This window comes from Dama dama, chromosome 24 (genome assembly GCF_033118175.1).
Source record: "Dama dama isolate Ldn47 chromosome 24, ASM3311817v1, whole genome shotgun sequence".
Classification (NCBI taxonomy): Eukaryota; Metazoa; Chordata; class Mammalia; order Artiodactyla; family Cervidae; genus Dama; species Dama dama.
In genome coordinates this window covers 43,166,557-43,189,706 of record NC_083704.1, presented here as the reverse complement: position 1 = coordinate 43,189,706, position 23,150 = coordinate 43,166,557, and the positions used below count along the sequence as shown (strand labels likewise).

The following is a 23,150-nucleotide window of genomic DNA, read 5'->3' as shown; positions in this document are numbered from 1 at the left end:
GACACAACAGGGAGAAAAGCAAGGTGACAAGGCATGGCAGAACAGACCTAGGGCTTCAGACACTGACATTCCTGCCTTGGACTCATCTTTGCTAACAATTCTCAAACACTGATATTGCAACTCTACTGTATTGCTTGATATATGAAGTAACAGTAGACAAAAGATCTCTGTATTCCTTCTCTCTCTCTAGCAAATTTACAAAAGAAAAATCCGTAACAGCAGAACCATGCCTTAATTAGCTAAATGTCAAGACACTCCCAAATTTTCAAAAGTTATTTTACCCTGTGATGTACCCAGTGATTCTTTGGAAGGGATGTGTATAGTGTGTATGTACTTTGTTCATACTTGAAAAGTAAGAGTGGTTTGGTGTCAGGAAGAACTCACAAAATGGGTTCACTTTATTTTTCAGGGTTTTTTCCTGTTCTTCTGGATGATTTGCAGTCATTTCTGTTCTTTCGGATATTGAGAACTCATCTGAGTGGAGATATCTCTGCCACAGTGACAGTTATGGCCATGAGTATTCTTAAGAGGTTTCCAAGTTCATTCTATGGATCCACTTTTTACCTTTGTCCAGAGTCCTTCACCATTTGCCATTAAGGCTTAGACCTGAGTAAATCAAGATTTATTAACCATCATACTTGTAAGGCATTACAGGAAAACTAATTTGATACCTGGATTTTAAAAAGTATGAGTAAAGAATCTATATACTGTTGGCGCTCAGAGGTGTGGTTTCCCTATATGCCACAATAGCGCACTGGTTATTATGAGTTACTAGAACAGTCAGTAGGGGAAAATGATATAAAAACACACTCTGACCTCTCTCTTCCCCCAACAGCAGGATATAAATCTCCCACGTAGCAGTATCTTTCATACACCAGGAGGGCAGAAAGCATCCTGTCACCGAGCTGGTGGTTTAAGGCTAAGAAGACTATAAAAATACACTTTCTTGCTTCTTCATTAGTCTCCAACCCTAAGCAAAAACCCTCTTGTTAAATCTTCACAAATTAATAATTTTTGTCTATAAATGATATATAAATAGCCTAGTTTGGTCACTTTGGGGAACCTGTTTTTATGAGACCTGTATATATACATTTACTTTTTTTCCTATTAATCTGTCTTGTATCGATTTAATTATTCAACCAGCCAAAAGAGCTGAAGAGGGATGGTGGGGTGGTGGGAATTTGCCCTCCCCCAAAATGTAAATGAATACATTTCAAGGCAAACTACAAAAGGATATCAAATTGAAAGAGAAAGTATCTTAAACTTCTTTAGCTCACACCATCTGACTTTGATGGCCTGTGCTGTTTTCCTCTCCATCCTGGCTCCAGTGATGGGAACAATAATTATAAAAATAAGAATAATAGCCTTCCATTTGTGCCGGTGCTCAGCATATATTATTAAATAGATACCTCATCAACAACTTTCTAAGTATCATTAGCCTCGTTTTGCAGATGAAGAAACTGAGGTTCAGGAGGATTTAGTAACCTATCCACTGTAACAATGTCAGCGGCACAACTGGGGTCCAAACTAGGACTGCCTCAGCTTTGGGTGAGGCAAATACCCAGGTGATACTCTGGGTGATACCAGGTCCTGTATGATTAGACACATGCTCGAGCATCTATTCTCAGGCACTGGAAAGCATTTTAGCCCTTTCTCCTTTGGCAGACCTGGCTCTTTGCTTTTCACATACTTGGAATCCTATAACCTAGGTTTTGGGAGTTGTAGGATTTTAGCAAAGCCTGCCTAACTTTTCTAAGCTTTTTTTTCTTTTAATATGTAAGGAGGCGAAAATGAGCATCTATTTCCTAACACTACCATGCGGGACTCACTGATATTATACTGGGTTTTTGCTACTAGCAATGTTTCTCAAGAGATTACAATATGCCATCCACTGGATTCAGCTCTTAGCTTGAATCATATCGCTTTTCAATATTAGTTCCATGGGGATAGGATGTATTACTGTCTCCATTTCAAATCAGGAGAAACCGAAACCCAGTGAGGAGCATCCCCTTGCCCAAGGTCACCCAGCTGGTGAGTGGTGAGGCTGGGATTCACACCCAGTTCTGTGTGACTCTACCATTTGGTAACAGGTGGCTCGGGGCCTGCCACCCGCTGTATTTTAATAAATGGTAGGAGCAACTGTCATTGATAATGATTTCTCTGAGAAAGGATGAGGCTCAGCAGCAGCTCTCCTGGAATTCTGTAAGCACCTCCAGGGCAGGGCCACCTCTCTGCAGACTTGCACACGCAACACCTCACCATGTGGCTCCCTATGGGCTGGAATCTGCTGTTAAGCTGAGTGTCTGCACTGACGTGGAACACCAGTGAGACAGCACATTCATCACCATTTACACAGGGGCAGTGATTTAACCTATAAGAAAACTGAGTTTATGGAAAGGAAATGAGCCTGTTAGACCATTCTGCTGAGTAGTTAATTCCAATTAAAAGACTTTCTTTTAGGGGAGTGACTTCTCTCAGAAAGGCAAGGTAGCAGAAAGAGCTAAAAATACAGACTTTACATTTGGCTCTTGGCTTAGCTCTCTATCATCTGTGCAACTTTGACCAAATCACTTAACCTTCCTGAATCTCAGCAGTTTCATCAGTAAGATGGGAATGACAATAGTACCTATACTGTAATTTCAGTAGAGCATTAAAGAAGACATTGACTAGGTATAGTACCTGGTCACAGAAAGTACTGGATCAATGTTAGTGATTACTATTTCAGACCCAGCTCACCTTTCCCCCCCCATCTCTCCCTTCTCCCTCCAAAATAAAAATGAAGCCAAGATAACAACAGCTAACATGACTACTGTGTAACAGGCACTGTTTTTAAGTGTTTTATATATGTTAATTTAATTTTCCCAAGAATGTGGGAAACAAGGCATGAAGAGGTGACCTGCCCAAGGTCAGAGAGTTGAGATTCAAACCCAGCACTCTTCCTTCTGATTCTGAGCTTCTATGCACAACACAAGACTGCATCTGGGCACCGATGAATCTGAACCAAGTCTCTCTTGTTTTCTTATTAGTGAGAATTTAGAGTTTCTGGGCTGTATCTCATTACTACAGGTAAGTGACTATAAGGCATTCCACCCTACATTCCCCCTGATCACTAAATACCAAATATAGTGGTTTTTCACATTTGGGCAATTGGCGAAGCCTCCTCCTGGGAGACTGAAGTACAGAATTGTGTTCTTTATACCCTCCTTGTGCTCAGTCATGTCCGACTCTTTGTGACCACATAGACTGTAGTCCGCCAGGCTCCTCTGTCCGTGGGATTTCCCAAGCAAGAATATGGGAGTGGGTTGCCACTTCCTTCTCCAGGGGATCTTCCTGACCCAGGGATCAAGGCCACATCTCCTGCATCTCCTGCATTGGCAGGAGAGTTCTTTGCCACTAGCGCTACCTGGGAAGCATTGGGGAGACATATACTGAATTATATTTCCACTGGACAGGGATGGGCAATAAATCCAGTTCTCAGATCACATCATCATCAGATGTAATTGCTCAGTAAGCGCTGGCAAGGTACTCAAGGAGCTGAACTAGAAAGGAAATGGACCTACTGTCACTTAGTTCTTAAAGAGCTATCAAAAAATCCACCCTTGTTTTATACCCAGTCAATGTAGGACTCTTCATGAAATCAGAACTTTCATGAATTTCTCACATCTGAATGGAGTATCATGGTCTAATTGCCAAATGCCAATCACCACATAATAATCCGATTCTGGAACTCCTATCAACTCTAGACATTTTAACCAACTTCATGTTATTGCCTGAAAATTCTGCATTAAGTTCTTCTACTATGGCTCTTCTCAGGATCAGGCAGATGGAGAAAAAAAACCAAATCAAAACAAAACTATAGCACTCTGGAGGGAGAAGGAGTCTTGGATACTACTTCTCAGGATGTGGTGAAGCTGGAAAGCTTGGTGACCTCATGAGAGAGGGTGGCTAACTGAGGATGGAGCCAGATGCAGCACTCAGAGCACCTTCTCCAAAGCTTATTCTCTAGCATCTGTTCATTTCTACCGTCCTGTTGATTGTTGTTTTAGCAGCCAGCTTCCTTTTACCCTCCAGCTCACAAGCAAACACAAACTGGCTGTCGACACAAGTTGTGGCTTCTAGACCAGGCTTTCTGGCCTCTGAGCACTGCAAACTGTGATTAGAAATGTGCTTCCTCCCAACTCAGACATCTTCAGGGAGCCTAGCAAAACTGAATTTCTGGGTCAGTGTTGGCCTTTACCATTTATGATTTAATTAACTCTGAATGAAGCTAATCCTTTTCCTCAGAAAGGAAAATCCATAGAAATGGCATCAAGTTCTCACTCAGTATTATATAACTGTCTTCTGTACTATGACCTTGAGCTGAAGTTTCAAGAAAGGCAGACAACAAAGAAGCTGATTCTCAGGAGGCCTCACTCCCTTCCCCACGTGGTGGCTTTGCAGTTCTCAAAACTTAAAGTGGCTCCTGAAGAACTGATCACTCTGTGGTCCAGGCATGGGGATGTTTCCAGCCAGCTTTTTCAAGCTCTACAACATTGAGGGCCCTGTCTGTATTATCTTCCAATTTATACTGATGCCTGGCCAACAGTAGGTGCTCTTATTTCTTGACCAAGACATCCGGGGTTTCGAGTTTACTCTGGTCCATAGAGAGGCTTCAGGTTTCAAGATGGAAATCCAACTGTACCCTCCCTCGTTGGCTTAAAATCTTGTAATGGCTGGATCCTTCTCATCCTTCAGGTGTTATATCACACACTACCCACTCTGAGTGGGCTTCCTTGGCCACTTGAGTACCCTACATCCCTGTTACTTTTTACTGGAGCAGCCTGTTCATTTCTTACAGAACTGAATTACATTCTGTTTTTATCATGTGTATTCATTTATTCACTTGTTTACTGCTTGTGCCTTTTACTAGATTGTATACCCCATGAGGGCAGGGCTTGATGTGCTAATCACAGCTGTAGCCCCAGCACTCGCAGGCCACAAGTAGAGCATCCCCCATACCCTTGTTGGGGGAATATAAGTGCTACCCTTTGCATCATTCCCTTATACCTAAATTTCAAAGGGGCTATTCAGGAAATGCACTGGTTCCATTTAAACCATTCCAAGTACACAAGAAAAGATTTTTAGCTAAACTGAAGAAGGAAATACCATTAAGAAGATGATGCATTAGACAAGAAACTGGAGGGCATGACTTCCCTTCTGACTTTGTAACTGACTTAATGTGGGGCAATTTAATGGAACTGTGTTTCTGTGAATAATTTGGGCATAATAAGCCCGGCCCACTCTGAATTATACCGTTAGGACAAATTATATATTTCACAGAAGAAAAATGTTATAGCAAGTCTCTGTATTTTGTTCTTTTTTTTTTAATTAAAAATAAGTTCTTATCAGATAAGATGCCATTAGAAAATGCTATGGCTATAGCACAGTATACCGTTGGGATATTTTAGTTTCTTATTCTCTTGGAAGATGTCAGGAAATGGTTTGATCATATTTTCAAATTCCTGACAGTAATAAAATCCATATATCATGAAGCCCATGGTTTGTCAGGGAATAACAAAGTTGTTAAATAATAAAATACCAAGTGGCATTCTTGGCTTCAGTTCAAAAGAATATAATTTCAGAGAAGCTAGCACAATATCGGGCTGCTAACTCCAACTGCCTTTTTTTCCAACAGAATTACTTAAATTTCTCTTGTATTTAGTCCTCAGCACATACTATGATTGGATGGTAACATGTACCATGTAAATCCACTGAGAAGGATAGTCATTTGGGACTGCATTTTGTACTCAGGGAATATATCAGGTTTCCTTACATCATTTCTCCAAATTAATTTGCATGTCATCTTTCCAGTCTTCGATAGTTATGTGACTTTTTTAAAAATCATACTTAGGTACCACCTGTGTTATTATTTGCTTAATATAGTTTATTTAAATTAATTCACAATCTAAATGTTAATATAGTTCTTTAAATAAAAAAAAAAAAAACTTATGTCACCAACCATGACTGGAAGGTAACAGAAAGTATAGTCTTTATTATCTCATATATTTTTTGTTCATTAGTTTGTTTTCTGTGTCCTTTAACAGAACAAATGACCCATAAGGCCAAGGCCTGATTTCTGTTATTTATGTCCATAGCCCCAGCACTAGCTGGATGTAAGGAGAGCGTTCCAGTACACTTGCTAAGAGAATGTAAATGTCTGCCTTCTACATCATTCCCTTATACATAAACTTCAAAGAACACATCAAGGAAAGATAATCCATTCTCATTTAAATCATTCCAAGACCCAGTACACAGAAAACTTTTAGTTAAATGAGATCTAAATCATGATATTAGATTCTAATGGAAGGCTCTTGTCTGCCAAAGGTTCTGAGTATGAGGCTGGTAGGGGTATTAAAGATTTCAGTTTAGTTCAGTTCAGGCACTCAGTCTGACTCTTGCGACCCCATGAACTGTAGCACACCAGGCCTCCCTGTCCATCATTAACTCCCGGAGCCTAACCAAACTCATGTCCATTGAGTCAGTGATGCCATCCAAACATCTCATCCTCTGTCAGCCCCTTCTCTTCCCGCCCTCAAGCTTTCCCAGCATCAGGGTATTTTCTAAAGAGTTAGCTCTTTGCATCAGGTGGCCAAAGCATTGGAAGTTTCAGCTTCAACATCAGTCCTTCCAATGAACACTTAGGACTGATCTCCTTTAGGATGGACTGGTTGGATCTCCTTGCAATCCAAGGGACTCTCAAGGGTCTTCTCCAACATCAAAGTTCAAAAGCATCAGTTCTTTGGCGCTCAGCTTTCTTTATAGTCCAACTCTTACATCCATACATGACTACTGGAAAAACCATAGCCTTGACTAGACAGACCTTTGTTTGCAAAGTAATGTCTCTGCTTTTAAATATGCTGTCTAGGTTAGTCATAACTTTCCTTCCAAGGAGTAAGTGTCTTTTAATTTCATGGCTGCAATCACAATCTGCAGTGATTTTGGAGCCCCCAAAAATAAAGTCTGACACTGTTTTTACTGTTTCCCCATCTATTTGCCATGAAGTGATGGGACCGGATGCCAGGATCTTAGTTTTCTGAATGCTGAACTTTAAGCCAACTTTTTCACTCTCCTCTTTCACTTTCATCAAGAGGCTCTTTAGTTCTTCTTCACTTTTTGTCATAAGGGTGGTGTCATCTGCATATCTGAGGTTATTGGTATTTCTCCCAGTGATCTTGATTCCAGCTTGTGCTTCATCCAGCCCAGCATTTCTCATGATGTAACTCCGCATAAAAGTTAAATAAGCAGAGTGACAACTTACAGCCTTGACATACTCCTTTTCCTATTTGGAACCAGTGTGTTGTTTCATGTCCAGTTCTAACTGTTGTTTCCTGACCTGCATACAGGTTTCTCAAGAGGCAGGTCAACTGGTCTGGTATTCCTATCTCTTTCAGAATTTTCTACAGTTTATTGTGATCCACACAGTCAAAGGCTTTGGCATAGTCAATAAAGCAGAAATAAATGTTTTTCTTAAACTCTCTTGCTTTTTTGATGATCCAACAGATGTTGGCAATTTGATCTCTGGTTCCTCTGCCTTTTCTAAAACCAGCTTGAACATCAGAAGTTCATGGTTCACGTATTGCTGAAGCCTGGCTTGGAGAATTTTGAGCATTACTTTACTCATGTGTGAGATGAGTGCAGTTGTGTGGTAGTATGAACATTCTTTGGCATTGCCTTTCTTTGGGTTTGGAATGAAAACTGACCTTTTCCAGCCCTGTGGCCACTGCCGAGTTTTCCAAGTTTGCTGGCATATTGAGTGTAGCACTTTCACAGCATCATCTTTTAGGATTTGAAATAGCTCAACTGGAATTCCATCACCTCCACTAGCTTTGTTCGTCGTGATGCTTCCTAAGGCCCACTTGACTTCACATTCCAGGATGTCTGGCTCCAGGTGAGTGATCACACTATTGTGACTGTCTGGGTTGTGAAGATCTTTTTTGTATAGTTCTTCTGTGTAGTCTTGCCACCTCTTCTTAAAATCTTCTGCTTCTGTCAGGTCCATACCATTTCTGTCCTTTATTGAGTCCATCTTTACATGAAATGTTCCCTTGGTATCTCTAATTTTCTTGACGAGATCTGTAGTCTTTCCCATTCTATTGTTTTCCTCAATTTCTTTGCACTGATCGCTGAGGAAGGCTTTCTTATCTCTCCTGGCTATTCTTTGGAACTCTGCATTCAAATGGATATATCTTTCCTTTTCTCTTTTGCTGTCAGCTTCTCTTCTTTTCACAGCTATTTGTAAGGCCTCCTCAGATTAAAGATTTACCAGAACCAATATAAGCATTCTCCTTGACTTGATCAGAAAAACTGAAAAATACATGCAGGGGTAACTTCCTTCTCATATGACTTGATGTTACTCAATTCTAGGTCTTCCTAACACCTAATATGATCTCTGTTATCAGCAGAGTAAGAGTGCCACCCTTCAGAAAACACTGCCTTTGAAGATCTAAGTAGACATTTCTACGTCTAAATAGACATTTCTGTAAAACATACTAATGGCTAAAAAGCACATGAACATATGCTTAACACCACTAATTAATAGAGAACAGCAAATCAAAACTAAAACATAGTATCACCTCATACTGGTCAGAATGGCCATCATAAAAAAGTCTACAAATAACAAATGTTAGAGAGGGTATGGAGAAAAGGGAACCCTCCTTCACTATTTGTGGGAATGTAAATTGGTAAGAGCCACTATAGAGAACAGTAGAGAGTTTCCTTAAAAAACTAAAAACAGAAGTACCGTATAATTCAGCAATCCTGCTCTGGGGGATACAGCCGGAGAAAACACTATATGAAAGGGTATATGCACCTCAACGTTCACAACAGCGCTATTTACAATAGCCAAGACATGGAAGCAACCTGTCCGTTAACAACTGAATGGATAAAGAAGTAGTATATACACACAATGGAATATAACTCAGCCATAAAAAAGAAAGAAATAATGCTATTTGTAGCAACATGAATGGACCTAGAGATGTTCATACTAGGTGAAGTAAAATCAGAAACGGAAAAACAGATAGCATATGATCACTTATATGTGGAATCTAAAATATGACATAGATGAACTTATCCACAAAACAGAAACAGACTGACAGACTGAGAAAACAAACTTGCAATTACCAAAGGGGAAGGCTGGGGAGGGGAAAATCAGGAGTTTTGTTTTAGTAGAGACAAATTATCATATGTGAAATAGATGACCAACAAGGACCTACTGTATAGCACAGGAAGCTATACTCCGTACCTTGAAATGAGCTAGAATTGAAGAGAATATAAAAAGTATCTATAACTGAGTTACCTCACTGTATACCAGAAACTAACACAACATTGTAAATCTACAATATTTCAATAAAAAGTAAAAAGGAAGAAAAACACTGCCTTATGGTAAGAAAATTCCTCTGCTCTATTTCACAGGAGGTGGGCAAATATATCCTGAGTTCTTGAAACCACAAAGTCCCTTCTCCATTTCCATACCCTCCTGAGACTGCTCATTGAAAAACGGGATTTCAATGACTCTTGCCCTGCCTCAGCACCCTCATCAGTTTCCTACCAGAAGCAGAAATGGTATGTTGAAAATGAAGGCAATAATTTTTAAAGTAAGTGCATCTCTTGAAAAAATCTGATCATATATTTTGGCTTCCCACTTCAAAAACCCAGGAGAGGACAACAGAATTGAGAGGATACATGGTCTGCTTCAGAATAATCCACCTGTAGCCACGAGATGGATACAGTGAAAGATGAGAAGGGGCTACACATACACACTCACACACATTTTTTTCAGCCACACAACATATTTCACACATGAATACAGCATTCTTATAATATGCACCTAACTCAAAATGACCACCTGAGGGCAGGACTCCGGTTGAAACAGAAGATGCAACCTTGATAAAGGAAGTGAGAGAGCTGAAACCTTCCACTGCTAGGTTTGAACCATACAGAGCAGCATTTTCAACGGATGCTAACAGGGGTTAGTTGGATAACATTTGGGAAACTCATGGATAAACAAACAACAAGATTTATTTTTCTTTGGTAAATCTTCAAAGCCTTTAAAATGCCAATATGCACTGTGAATAATTCAGAAAGAAATGCAATGCCTTGCATTTCCCAAAGTCACTTGACCATGATACCACTCTCCCATCTTTGTTTTCTTTGGATTATTCTATACATTAGAGTCTCAAAAAAAATACTCTTGGACAAACTGGGTTATGCACTATATTCCTGAATTTCTGACTTTATTTAGGAAAAAAGAAAAAGCCAACTTCCTTATAGACTAGGACATGATAGGATAAGATATTAGAGTTCCAGCAAATGGGTAAAATACTTGGTAGCAGCAACAATAGAATTTATAAGTACTACATAAAACAGGCTTCAATGGAATCCTGGTTTTAGAATGTGTCAATAAAGTATGGGCATCAGTTGGTTGCAAGAATAGTCAGAGACAAGAATCAGAAGATGAATAGGGTAGGAAAAGGGCTAAATTTGTCAGATGATGAAATGGAGTTATTAGAGCAGATGAGAGATGACCCTCCAAAGGGTACTTTTTGGGGTAATCAAAATCAAGTAGCAGAGATGACAGTTAGAGATTAGTAATGGGAAAAACTGTGAGCAGAAGCAAGGAGGAAAGGAGAAGCAATAGAAGCTTCAGAGAAAAGAAATGATGAAGAGGATTCTGAGTAAGTCCAGATGAGAGGGAAGAAGAAAATGCACCTGCATGAACACGCACAGGCTCCTTCATCCTGTCAGATGAAACTGGAGACAGAGGAGCAGTATTAGCAGTGAACTGTGATGAAGAAAAAGGCAAAGAGAGAAGTGGGAAACAACTGTGGCTTTAGAAGGCAGATGGGCAGAGGTTACAAGGAGAATTTATACAGGAAGGAGGACGCAAGAGACAGGAAGAAACATGAGCTTTGGCAGACCTCTTTGAGATACTCTAGAAATGGCAAACACAAGGCACTCGTACCTCTTTTATCATACTGATCATGCTTTATTTTCCTCTGAATATAGATCTGGCTTCAGAATCCTTCTCAAAAACAGCACTCTAGTTAGCCACTCCTGACTGATTTGACCTGATGCTAGTTTTGAAAGCTGCGTTCTATGGTATTAAAAAACAAACAAGCCCTCTATGGGGTGACTGAAGAGTAATAAAGAAAAAACTTAACTTCTAGCTAGAAAAGCAAAATGCTTCAATGTGAGATGTTTATTAATATGGACATAATGTACACGTATAGAAGTGAGTAAATGTATATAGGAAACATCAGCATTTCAAACAGGTAGACCAAAGCATTCAATATCTGTAACCTGAAACTCTGTTTTAAGCATTCATATGCACATGAAAATCAGCTCATCCTTCACCTTGGCAACTGAAACCTTTAAACCCCATAAACTGGTATGAATTACATTTTGAGTTAAGTAGCTGATATCAAACAACAACATGTTCAAATAATCAGAGTTTTCTCCTTCCTTCTCTACATATGACACTATATTGGGCTCAACTTCTTAAAAGGTTAGCATGAACACCAAAGAAGTTCTTCTTCCCACCACATGACACATTTTTCAAAAGCACATATAAATAATGCAACAACCTAATAGCATTGATTATGATCAGGCAACGGTGACAGCTGGGGGAAATATTGGGATTTTTATCAATGGTGATAAAAAAGAAACCGCATTCATTTTCAGTCTGAAACTAAATTTTTAAAAAGAGAGGAAGGATGGAGTGTGACAAGCTGCTTTGGTTCCCATTTCCTGCTCCACACGTTGGTTAATTTCACCCAGATCTGAGCATCTGAGGCCTTTGCGTATTCATACAAAGAACCACTTGAAGGCACACAATGCCCTCAGATTCTCCCTAGTCAGGGAAACAGTGCTTTCTTTGAACTATTTTGTTTGATTATCTCAGTACGTTATTCATGTTCTGCCAAACAGCTCATAATGCTTTGAGGGAGGAGAGCTGCTATTAGGGGTTATCCTTTTTATGACTTTATTCTGAATTAACAACAATAAGAAAGATGTTCATTATCCTAGGTTAGTTTAACTGAGACAGAAAAGGAGAGAGGCAGTGGGGAGGGAGGGAAAAGAACAGTGATCTCTCAAGAATTTTTTGCAGCCTGAGTGTCTATTGACCCAAATATATTCATCATCATAGCTCCTGGGAACCAATGCAATAGAATCCTAAGTGGCCTCCTACATTGACTCCAGCCCTTTTTACTTCAGCCAGGGTAATCCTATCAAAACACATGTCTAATCATACATGCCTATTCTTCCTCTCTGTGGTCTAGCAAGGTTCTTTGTGGTGTGGCCCCTTCCTGCCTTGTGGCAGATTATGGCATACCTTGTTCTCTGGACTCCAGCCCCACTGGCCTTCTTTCAATGCTGCCATGCCACAGGGCCTCTGCTGGCCACAGGGCCTTTGCACAAGCTGACTCTGCATGGAATGCTCTTTCTACTCCCAACTCTTTTGCTCAGCTTTTATAATACTAGCCTAAATGTCTTATAACTTCTCAAGAAGGCCTGCTCTGAATCTGTCTCTACACACTGGTTCAGGTTCCCCCTGATGTCTCCTCACAAAGCACTCCTTTCTCATCATTTGTATCTATTTGTAGCTATAAATTTGTGAGACCCTTTTTCTGCTCCCCCACTCAACTGTAAGCTCTGCTGGACTATAACAGAGACTACTTTCCTCTCCACTGTTCAACCATGCACTATAGACACACACAGTGAGTCCTTAATAAGTATGTGCTTACCTAACAAATTAATGGATTGTGCCTCATGTAATGTACTGCTTAGCTGATATATTCATAACTGTGGCACACAGAGAAAATTTTTGAAAAAATGCTTATACTGTAAACCAAATATTATTTAGTAAATATAATAAAAAATATTCTATCAAGCTCCCCTGCATATCCTATTGAAACCAGCAGGTGGTGACTAAACTCTGTCAGGTAAATACATAAAATCTCCAGAAAGGAGATTGTATCTCACATTTCCTTCTGTTCTTTGCTCTGAAGGAATGGAATCCTTATTAAGGCTGCTAAATGAAAATGTAGTCAAGTCATTCTGTTTGGAGAATAAACAAGGTGGATGTCACTATAACCTTCTGGGGAAACCAATCTTCAACTTGGGAGTTGGCCAAAATGATGCCAATGAGAAGAACCACCTGGAAGGTGAACCATGGAGAAACATAACTTACGTTGGTTTTGAAGCCTCGGCCTGGTCAGTCTGTAGTTTCTCTCCTCCTTCCACCTCCATCGTGCAATATACAATGCGATTTGGAGCTAAGGATTTGAGGCCTTGGACTTCCATGATCACCACCTGGAAACAGAATCACACACAGCCGAGGTTACTGTCAAAGTGTATGGACAGCATCAGCCAGAGGAAAACAGATACATTAAGACCTGTCTCATGCATATACACAAACCCCAATAGGTATTTGAGAACTTCAATCAGGTTTCTACCAGCCATGTTGGGACACGTCCAGTACAAAGCTGCAATTCTTCATAGTATAACCAGGATAAGCCTCCCAGATGGAAAGACAAGGTTCACTAACTCAGATGCACACAGGAGCCAGATTAAGTGGAATGGGCTACTCTTTTCTGTGTTAAAAACACATAAGATCTTTATTTTTCATTTCCACAAGAAACAGACTCTCCTATTTAAAAAAAATATAGAGTCTAGCTTTTAACTCAGAACCTGATGGAGACATAGGCCAAGAAATTCACTTTGCTCTTTACAAAAAGTAAGTGCTAACACAAGTGTTAAGGTAAAGGGCAAGCACCACTTGGCATGAGAGTTAGATATGCAAAAGGGAGTGACAGGGACTGCGGCAAACTGGAGAGCTCCGTTTAAAGGGGGCAACTGCTACTTTGCTACAGCCCCTGTTGCCTTGCTTTATTTCAGTCTAGAGGTAAATGGATTGCCAAATACTCCACCTTCTGCTACCAGCAAATAGAAACCTGAATCACAGTCAAAGTTAGAAATCTGAACTTGAAATTGTGACAATAATTTTAAGAGAGAGAAATAAAATAAACAAATTCTGTGTAGGCTAACATTGTAGAGTGAAAAAAAAAAAAAAGCCTACAGTTGTATACTCTCTGTTTAGATTGAAGAAAAAGCTGGGTTTGGATTGACCAAGTTGCATTATTTACAACTCCTGGCATTTCCCACCACTACCTTCCAACTCCATTCAATCACCTGCTATTTTCATGTTTAGTGGTACACACCACCGCTCATCAGAGGGGAGGTAGCAGAGAAGAGAGAAGAGGAGAAGACACTGATTTAAAAATCAGGAACAAATGACTTGCATCAGAGATTGATACAGACCAAGGGATATTAACAAATCACTGACTTTTACTCCAGAAGAGCTAATGGCATTATACAAGGAGAAGGATATGGATGTGCAAACAATGTACACTTCTTTAATGGGCTCGATTCAAAGAAGCCTTAACACAACAGGGCCTGCATTGCCTCAGGATTCACAAGTCAATTTTCTGCATAATAGCCCAGGGATTCTCAAATTCTGTGTGAATCAGAATCGCCTGGAAGGATAAGCCAGACACTGCTGGGCTTCACCCCCTCAGCTGCTTATAAGCAGGTCTTGGGTAGAGCCCAAGACTTCTCATTTGTAACTCGTTCCCTGGTGATGCAGATACTGATACTGCAGATCCAGAAGCCAGTATACCACTCATCGGATACTTGGCAAATTTTGACTATCAAGTCACTCTACTTTTAAATCTTCTGAGCCTCAGTTTCCTCATCTGTACAGTGGGGATAATGGTACAGGTTCTCTCTCTCTCTCTGTGGCTACTGTGTGAGCATCTAAAGAGATATGATGCATGTAACTGAACATCCTTTCACTAGGTGGAAAGAACCATCAAAGGAAAAAAAATGAGATGCACTAGGGAAAGAACAAAATTTTTGGAGTTTTAAAGATCTGAGTTCAAATCCTGAACCTGCATCTTCACTAGCTGTATAATGATTTACAAGGTTCTTAACTACTCCAAGGCTTTGTTTCCATATCTGCAAATGCCTTGAAGGGTTGTTGTGAGGATTCACTAAGTGAATGATGGTGAAGGATTCTACAGATACCTACTGCTTTTCATCAAAACCCTTCTCCCCAACCACCACCTGCCCAAGGACACTCCCCTTGTATTCCTGGACATCAGTTCTCCTGCTTCAGGTAACTGTTCTCTACTGTCCCTTCCAGCCATGCAATTCTATAATTATATAAAATATATCTGGTACAAGCCTGCGGATTCAAACCTAGTCTGCCCTGATGAGATGACAGTCCTCTCTCTCTCTGCCTCTTTTTAGACCCCCTTGCTGTGTCCACCGAAACACGTTCACAAACAGATACACAAGGCCTTCTGTTGCTGACTTAGAATGATGAACAAAGTATTCGGGAAACCTAGGGCATTTCATTTTGTACTTACATTTAAAAGTTACAGCCTATTTGAATCATGTACACATGGGAGCACATCTGGGGACTCATCCACATCTGTATTTTTGACAATCAGCTGTTTAATATTGAGTATTGATAAAGAATTAGAAAACTACAGATTTAAAAGCTTCATGAAAATCAATAAACCACTTTCCCCTCACCTTTTAGTAGGAAGACAAGAGGCAGTAGGGAATAAATTGCCACCTTTAATTGGCAATAATAAAATTCAAAGACACCTAAGAAAAAGCATTCAGTACCTCAGGTGGCAGTATTAAAAAGAGGAAGGAAGTTTGTGTGAAATTACACTGGTGATTTTTTCATGCACCAAGTGCTCTATATTTAACTGAATACTGCCTCTTCCACTTGCAAAATACATGTTGAAAATATTGAAAACACTGCAATGTGACTATCCCAATCTGAACTGAGCACAGTAAAACAAATTACCAGCAGTTCATTCACAGCAAGCCTTAAGGGTGTTCTAGAATGTTAATTTAATCTTTACAAATTTTAATTAAATCTATAGAAATTTGATCTATTCTCTTAGTTTCCTGTCTTGGATTATCATAAAATCCTTACAGAATTTGAGCTTTCATATTTTATGAATGGCTCTCCAACTTTGGAGTATGTAAGGAGTACCTGGATAGCTCCCTAAAACGCATGTTCCAGGGCTATGCTCCGTGTGGAGATTTTATTCCTGACAATTTTATTGAGGCATGTTTCACATATCGTATAATTCACCATTTCAAGTGCACAATATGGTAATTTCAATAAATTTATTAGGTTGTATAACCATCGTAACAAATCACTGCTTGGAACATTTTTCTCTCTCCCAATAAGTTTCCTTACGATCATTTCTACCTCCTGTCCTAGACAACACTAACCTACTTTCAGTTTTTGGATATGTGCCTTTTCTGGACATTTCATATCAATGGCATCAAATAACATGTGGCCTCTTGCATCTGGCTTCTTTCACTAAGCATAATGTTTTGGATGTTCGTCTATATTTTAAAAAATGTATCAGTAGCTTATTATTTTTTAATTGGTGAAGAGCATTCTATGGATGTACCATGTTTTTGTCTATTCATTCTCCTGTTGATAGACATTTAGATTGTTTCCATTTTTTGCTATACTAAATAATGCTGCTATAAACATTTGTGAACAAATCTTTGTGGAGACATGTATTTTCATCTCTTTAGGGCAGATATCTAAGAGTGGAATTGCTGGATCACCTGGTAATTTTATGCTTACCATTTTGGGAAACCGCAAAGCTATTTTCAAAAGTGGCTACACCATTTAATATTCTCTTCCTCTAGAGGTTTGGGTCAGAAGTTCTGGGGGTGCTGGAATGTGCTCACTGAACCAGTTTTTAATAATTCTGATGCAGTTAGATCAGATCCACTCCTTACACTGCACATATGATAAACAAACATTTGAGTCAAAGTGATAGAGAACATCTGACATGTTGAGACTTCTGCCATAATTCTGGTCCAAAGGGATTCTTTCTTGGGGTGATGAGACAAACAAGTCTCCACTGCAACAAGGGCCTTCCTATGGGGAAGCCAATGGGAGAAAGAATCGGAGAGAAAACTGTCAACCTACCATGAAATGAAGCTAGATTGTTTGTTTTTCTTTAACACAGGTTACCAAAATGTTAAACTTTCTAAATTGTACAAGATATTTACAGAATCCCTCAGAACTGCCTTAAATGGACAAAGTAATTCAACATTAAATTTAGTAGGTGGTTCTTAAGATTGCATTTCCTAACGAAAAGGATGGTTTCCTAGAGATGGGAAATTACTCACTGATTAGCTGACCCATACCTAGCAAGCTGTTATTTTAATAACTGCTCCTGGGGAGCAAAAAGGAGAACAAGCTGATTGTGATGCATTTAATCACCCTGGTCTGGCCTGTTCTGCCAGGAAGCTCTCAAGGATTTAGGGCTTTTTACCTCCAAGGAGAAAGACAGCACGACGTCTGATTTGGACAGCTGGTTCTCACTCTCCTCACCCATGTCAATGATGGAAGCATTGTGGCTGCGTTTGAGTTTCTGAAGCTTGAACTCGCCGCCTTTGGACACTGGCATGCTCTCCAAATTAGCCATGAGCAGGTTGACGGATGATTTCAGCTCCTCAATGTACATGTTTTCCATTTCTTTGGATACGAACTTGGGAAATTTGCGTTCCTTGTAAAGAAAAAGAAAGGAATGAGCCATGGAGTAAATAAAGACTTGATTTACACAAAAGATTTTCATCTTTCAGCCCTGAGTTCTGATGACATCTACCACTAGCGAAATTTTCCCAGATACTGTGGCACATGCTAGAAAAATGTTCAGTCGAGTTGAGTAGACAGCTGCCTGCCTTCTAGTTATTCATCATCTTTAACAGGTAAGAAACACATAATATACAGTAAGAAAGAGAGAAATGTTTCATTATAGTTCTATCTTTTTTCACCCAGTTATCTCCAGAATATCTGATCAATGGAATGAAAAATGGGGTGATGTTTTTTCAAATCTGGTTTCAAATCAAACAGTTTTTCTTTTTTAGGAAAATGCAGTCAGTTGTTTTTAAGTTGAGGAGACAGAAAGACACCTTATTTCTGGATATCTATAGAGATTTTCTCACATGAATAATTCAAAACAAGCTCATTTGAGATGTTTCAAATGTAGCCTGTGGCTATTTCTAAGAGGAATTAACTGTTTTCAAGAAAAATTGAAAGAAAAATTAATGAAGTGATGAAAATATGATTAAAATTCCTTAGAAAAGAAGATAAAACAACTCATTATCAGAAATGAACTCTCTGTTTTTGTTTTTTGCTTTTTCTTTGGACCACCCCATGCCGCATATAGGATCATCAAACCCACACTACCTGGAGAAGTGTGGAGTCTAAACCACTGGACCACTGGGAAATTCCCCTATTTTTCCTTTCTTAAGAGTTCAGTTGTAATGGCAACTTGCTTTAGCCAGGCTATGTGTTTCTTCACAGCTCTAAGTTGTCTGGATGTCTCGAATGAGTAGACTCTGGATCAATCACTTTCTCAAAGAATCAGCCCTCTGCAGTCCAGCTCCATAACTGAGCAGGTGAGGGGCAAGTCAAATCAGTTTGATGTCTTTTTTTTTTTTTGCAAGTGACAGAAAAATCCACTTTGAACTGACTTAAACAATAAAAGGAATGTATTGGTTTGAAAATGTCCTAGAGTAGCACCAGCTTCCGACAAGGCTGGAATGAGGAGTCAGATAATATCATTATAACTGAGTTTTTCCTTCCAAACTGGGTTTGGGTTTCTCTGAGTTGGCTTCATGCTCAGTCTGGCTCCTCTTTATGTCATAAAAAGGTTGCTAAAAGTTCTGTTCTTCACAATACCACAGCACCCTATCTAAAGAAAGAGAGAACATCTTCTCTCATGATGCTCACAGAAGATGGAGCATCTTTATCTCAGAATTCTCAGAACTCTGATTGATGTGCATACCCTGAACCAGTTTCCACGGCCAGTGGTGGGTCATGCTGAATTGCTTAGACCTGAGTTATGTCTTCTGTCTCTGTGGCTCAGGGTAGAACTCCACCTGGATCACAGGGGACATGGATTGGAAACATCAAGGTAGATGCTATGATGGAAGTAGATGAGAAGTGAAGTCTTCCTGAAAGATTCTAGAGTGACTTTCCAGAGAAGGTGACCGTTGGGCTGAGTGTGATGGATGAGGATGAGTTTGACACTGGGTTGATGTGGCTGAGACAGGGCCACTTGTATTTTCCCATTTTCCATGAAAAATATAACAGGCAACCATAAATCCAGGAAGGTCTATATAAGCTGAACACGGTTGCAAATATTTCCCCATTTCTTTTTGAACATGGCACTTCTTACAAGTGAAGAGAAGGATGAGGTAAGTTAATTTACGTTAAGGCTGCCAAGCAGCAAAGGCTACATAATAGTAGCCTGAAGGCTGTTATATATCTCCTTCCTTCTTATATGTGGGCCCAAACCTCATATCTGTATGGGATATTAGGGGAGCTGGGTCAGTGGTATCTTTAATTTGTACTAGAAGCAGCTGGCCCTGCAGTTGCCATGGAGATGGAGAGAAAAACCATCCTGACTAGGAAGTGGGTTCTTTCCTGCCGATCAGCCTTACCATCAAGTGTGATCCCTCATCACACACATCTTTGGGACTCACTGCAGGCATTTTAATTTGAAAGGCCTTGAAACTCTGCCACAGTCTTGAAACTCTGGAAGAAGACTCAGTGGTTACAGACACTACAACTCTGGCCCAGAGGTGGCCTCCACCAAACTTTCTACAGCAGAATATTGGCAAAATCCAGAGTGATCACTCCGCCCAGAATTTGGACAGTTCCTAACGACAGCATAAAAACAGGCTCATAAAACTGAAGTCTGCAAGGGAAAACAAGGCCATTTTTCTGCTCTGAGTACTTAAGCCTTGAGACGCAATAGTATTCTGTCAATCTTGGCTGAGGTTCTAAAGTGGTGTCTTCAGCAGCACACCCATTATAAACACATTTCTAAGCTGAAGTTGTGCCAAAATAAGGAAAATGTAGTTGTCCATCTCAATTGCTACATTTCCAAGCATAAAAGTAAATCAGCCTTGACAAAAGGATTGCTTATTCATATTGCTTTATGAAAGACACAGCACACGGGTGGAGAAAGTCTCCCACAGACATTCTCTGCCAGTCATTCATTTTGGTTTTGGGATAATAACATTCCACAGTGGGGACAGCCTCCCAAGGACCATTCCTTCTGGGGTTACTGATGCTCGGCCACACTGAGGGATTTGGAGAACATCTTGAAAAACAGCATTTGAAAGTGCTAACAGCTCTGTCAGTCATTTGCTTTGCTTTTATGTCTCTTCCATTTTCACTCATACAGAATGAAGCAGCTACATGTAAAAGCTGGCAAGGGTACTTGGATAAAGAATCCTTAGACCTCACAGGCACAAATAACATTGTAGATGGTCAGAAGGAAGGCTGTGGTACAAGGACACTCTCTAGCTGTGGAGCTTGCCTACAGACATGCCAAGGCAGTACAATGTCTCAGACCCTTCCTGGGATGCGTTAGATAGTATGGCTGTCACTAGGAATGAAAGAGTCAGCTGAGAGGTAGGTGTCCAAGGTTGGGGGGATCGCCAGAAAGTGACCAGGAACCACGTGATACACGTGGTACGAGAGGCATGTGCAGGTACAAAGGGGCACCAAGGAGCCTTTTCCAGTCCACACTGGTGAAACAGACTCGCCGTGAATCCTGGGTCTGCCATTCACTAGCTATGTGACTGTGAACAGGTTTCTTCGCCTGTCTGAATAATAGTGTTTATATCTGAAATGTGAATGACAAACCTTAAAAAGTTGTTGTGAAGAGTCAGAGATAATAAACATTAATACTTTTTGACCACTGAGCATTCACAGACATACATATACATGTATACACATATACTCAACCCATATATATACACACACACATATATGTATATGCACATATACATATAATCCTACACAGATGTACATATCAAATTATATCAGGCACCATGCTACTATTAGCACTCTAATAACGACAATAGCAATAGCAACAACAGCAATAGTGGTGAATGCAGAGAAGACCATGCTGCTACGTGGCATTTACAGGTCCTGGGTACTAAGTTAAGCACTTTATATGCTCTACCTCCTTTAATCTTTCCACAACCCAATGAAGCTGGTGCTGCTATTTATTCCCACTTTCTGGACAAAAATGAGATACAGAAGTTTCATCCATAATCAGCAGAACTGAGTCTGAAACCCAGAGCCTACACAACAGGGCTGGATTATCTGGCCCCAAGTGGCGTCAGGGCTGAGGTGCATCCTTCGGGGCCTCTCAGCAGTGAGTACCCTCCACACGCCTCGCTGTACACTCACAGTGCTCAGCAGAGCTTGGGCCAGAGCCACACAGCAGTGGCCACCCCACCATCACCAGCCAATGTGGCCTGTATGGTGCTGGGCGACGGGTGAAGCGTAGGGAGTGATGGGGGAAGGGTGAGTGTCTTAAATGAGAGAAAGGAGGTCTTGGTAGTAACTGTCAAACTCAGCATCCCAGATACTAGAAAGCATTTGGTGCACAGCTAGTATAGCTCCCTGGGTTGGTTCTTTTACTCAAAGCTGTGTTTAAGTGGCTTCATTGCACTTCCTAGCTTTTATGAATTACGTAGACTTACTTTCCCTTGAATGAACCTCCCTGGCATTTAGATTTTTCTTTGAAGTCAGATTCCGCTGGGTTCTTAGCTACCTGTCAAAGGTCAGAGTCAGGGAGATGCTCCCTGCACATATTTTTCAGGAAAAAAATTGAACTAAATTACTATATGCTTAGACACTGTGCTACTTTATGACCCAGGGTAAATGCCAGGTCCAAGAACATTCACTAAGGTGGAGGTGGTATCATTCTCTGGGAGGAGAGGATCCACTCTGATCTGATTTTGGCAATGCATGGAGTAGAACTTTTCCATCATGGAAATATTTGGATGCTATTTCTCACGTAGGTACATCATTGTGTTTGCAATGGGACCATGATGAGATAGTCAGTTTGCTCTGCAGAGAATAGGGTTTAAATGGCAACTCAACATTTAAATGATAGTTTGAAAAACCAACGGTACTTCACTCCCAGACCTCTACCTCTAATACTGTAGAAGCTGTAGCATTTGTCTTATATAATTAGCTCAAAAATTTTGGAATTTTACCCCAAAATGTGGCCAAAAGAACTGGCAAATATCACAGCAGCACTAATGCCACAAGCTGCTGGTTTAAGCTCCAATGTCAACTTCTAATCACATAATTTAAATAACTTAGACTTAATTCCTGGGTGAAATCTGGGGACACTTTAATGTCAACATGAGAGGATTTGGGAAAATGTTTGAGCAGGGTTTAAGAAGTCTTTCCTATCAGATTTTTAGAAATGCATTCAGGTCCCGTCATGGAACTTTTAAGGCAGCTGTCTGATGTTCACTGTGAGGGCTTACACAGCCATCTGTCTGATGATCTGTTGGATGTTGGTGAGACTGAATTGATAGATTACACGGTAGGGCTGCGGGTGGAGGAAAGCCACATCACACTTGGCTCCCTTCTCTCCGAGGAAGAAAGGACAAACACCTGCCTTTTCATTTAAGTGCATGAGGATGAGAATGCTGCCGGCAGAACCACCAAGGTCCCTTCCACCTCTTTCCCAGATAACCAAGGTAGAAGGGATTCAGAATTCCAGGAGCCCGCTCTGCTTGCTCTGTACTACTGCTTCACTGGGCCACTGGATGACCTGAAGGGAATACATAGTAAATGGCTGTGGAAGAGAGAAAGCAGGTTCCAGGAGAGGCAACCGTCAGGGAGGGAGGAGCTGGGACAGTCTCGTCCTGGTGAACTTCCTGCTTGTCATCTGACTACTGAGAAGAAAGAACATGAAGCTTGGAATTAAAGCACTCAGCTTCCTCGTTACTAACTAGGTGCGCTCTGTAAGTGGTGCACCACTTACACTTTCTGATGTGCCTGAATTGGGGAGAATTATTGCAACGCCCAGAATTGTCTGTCACAGGTCTGAATAAGACTTCATGTGAAATCACACAGTCAGTGTGATTTAATAAAGGACTGATTAGCAGAGAGAGGTCAGGATGCAGAAAAGTGAAGGCCTAGGTGAAAGGCATGTTCAAACCCTTGGATTGGG

The 23,150-nt window shown here is 40.4% G+C and overlaps 1 protein-coding gene across 6 annotated transcripts in view; it reads right to left on the bottom strand.

Moving 5' to 3' along the window:
* CADPS (calcium dependent secretion activator) overlaps nucleotides 1-23,150 on the bottom strand; it is a 468,107-nt gene that overhangs the window by 228,052 nt on the left and 216,905 nt on the right. For all 6 annotated transcript variants that reach the window (XM_061129176.1, XM_061129179.1, XM_061129177.1 and 3 more), the window contains exons 5-6: nucleotides 17,424-17,657; nucleotides 13,229-13,350 (exon numbers count right to left, since the gene is read on the bottom strand). In XM_061129176.1, the coding sequence (XP_060985159.1) occupies nucleotides 13,229-13,350; nucleotides 17,424-17,657 (356 nt within the window). The remainder of the gene's footprint in view (nucleotides 1-13,228; nucleotides 13,351-17,423; nucleotides 17,658-23,150) is intronic.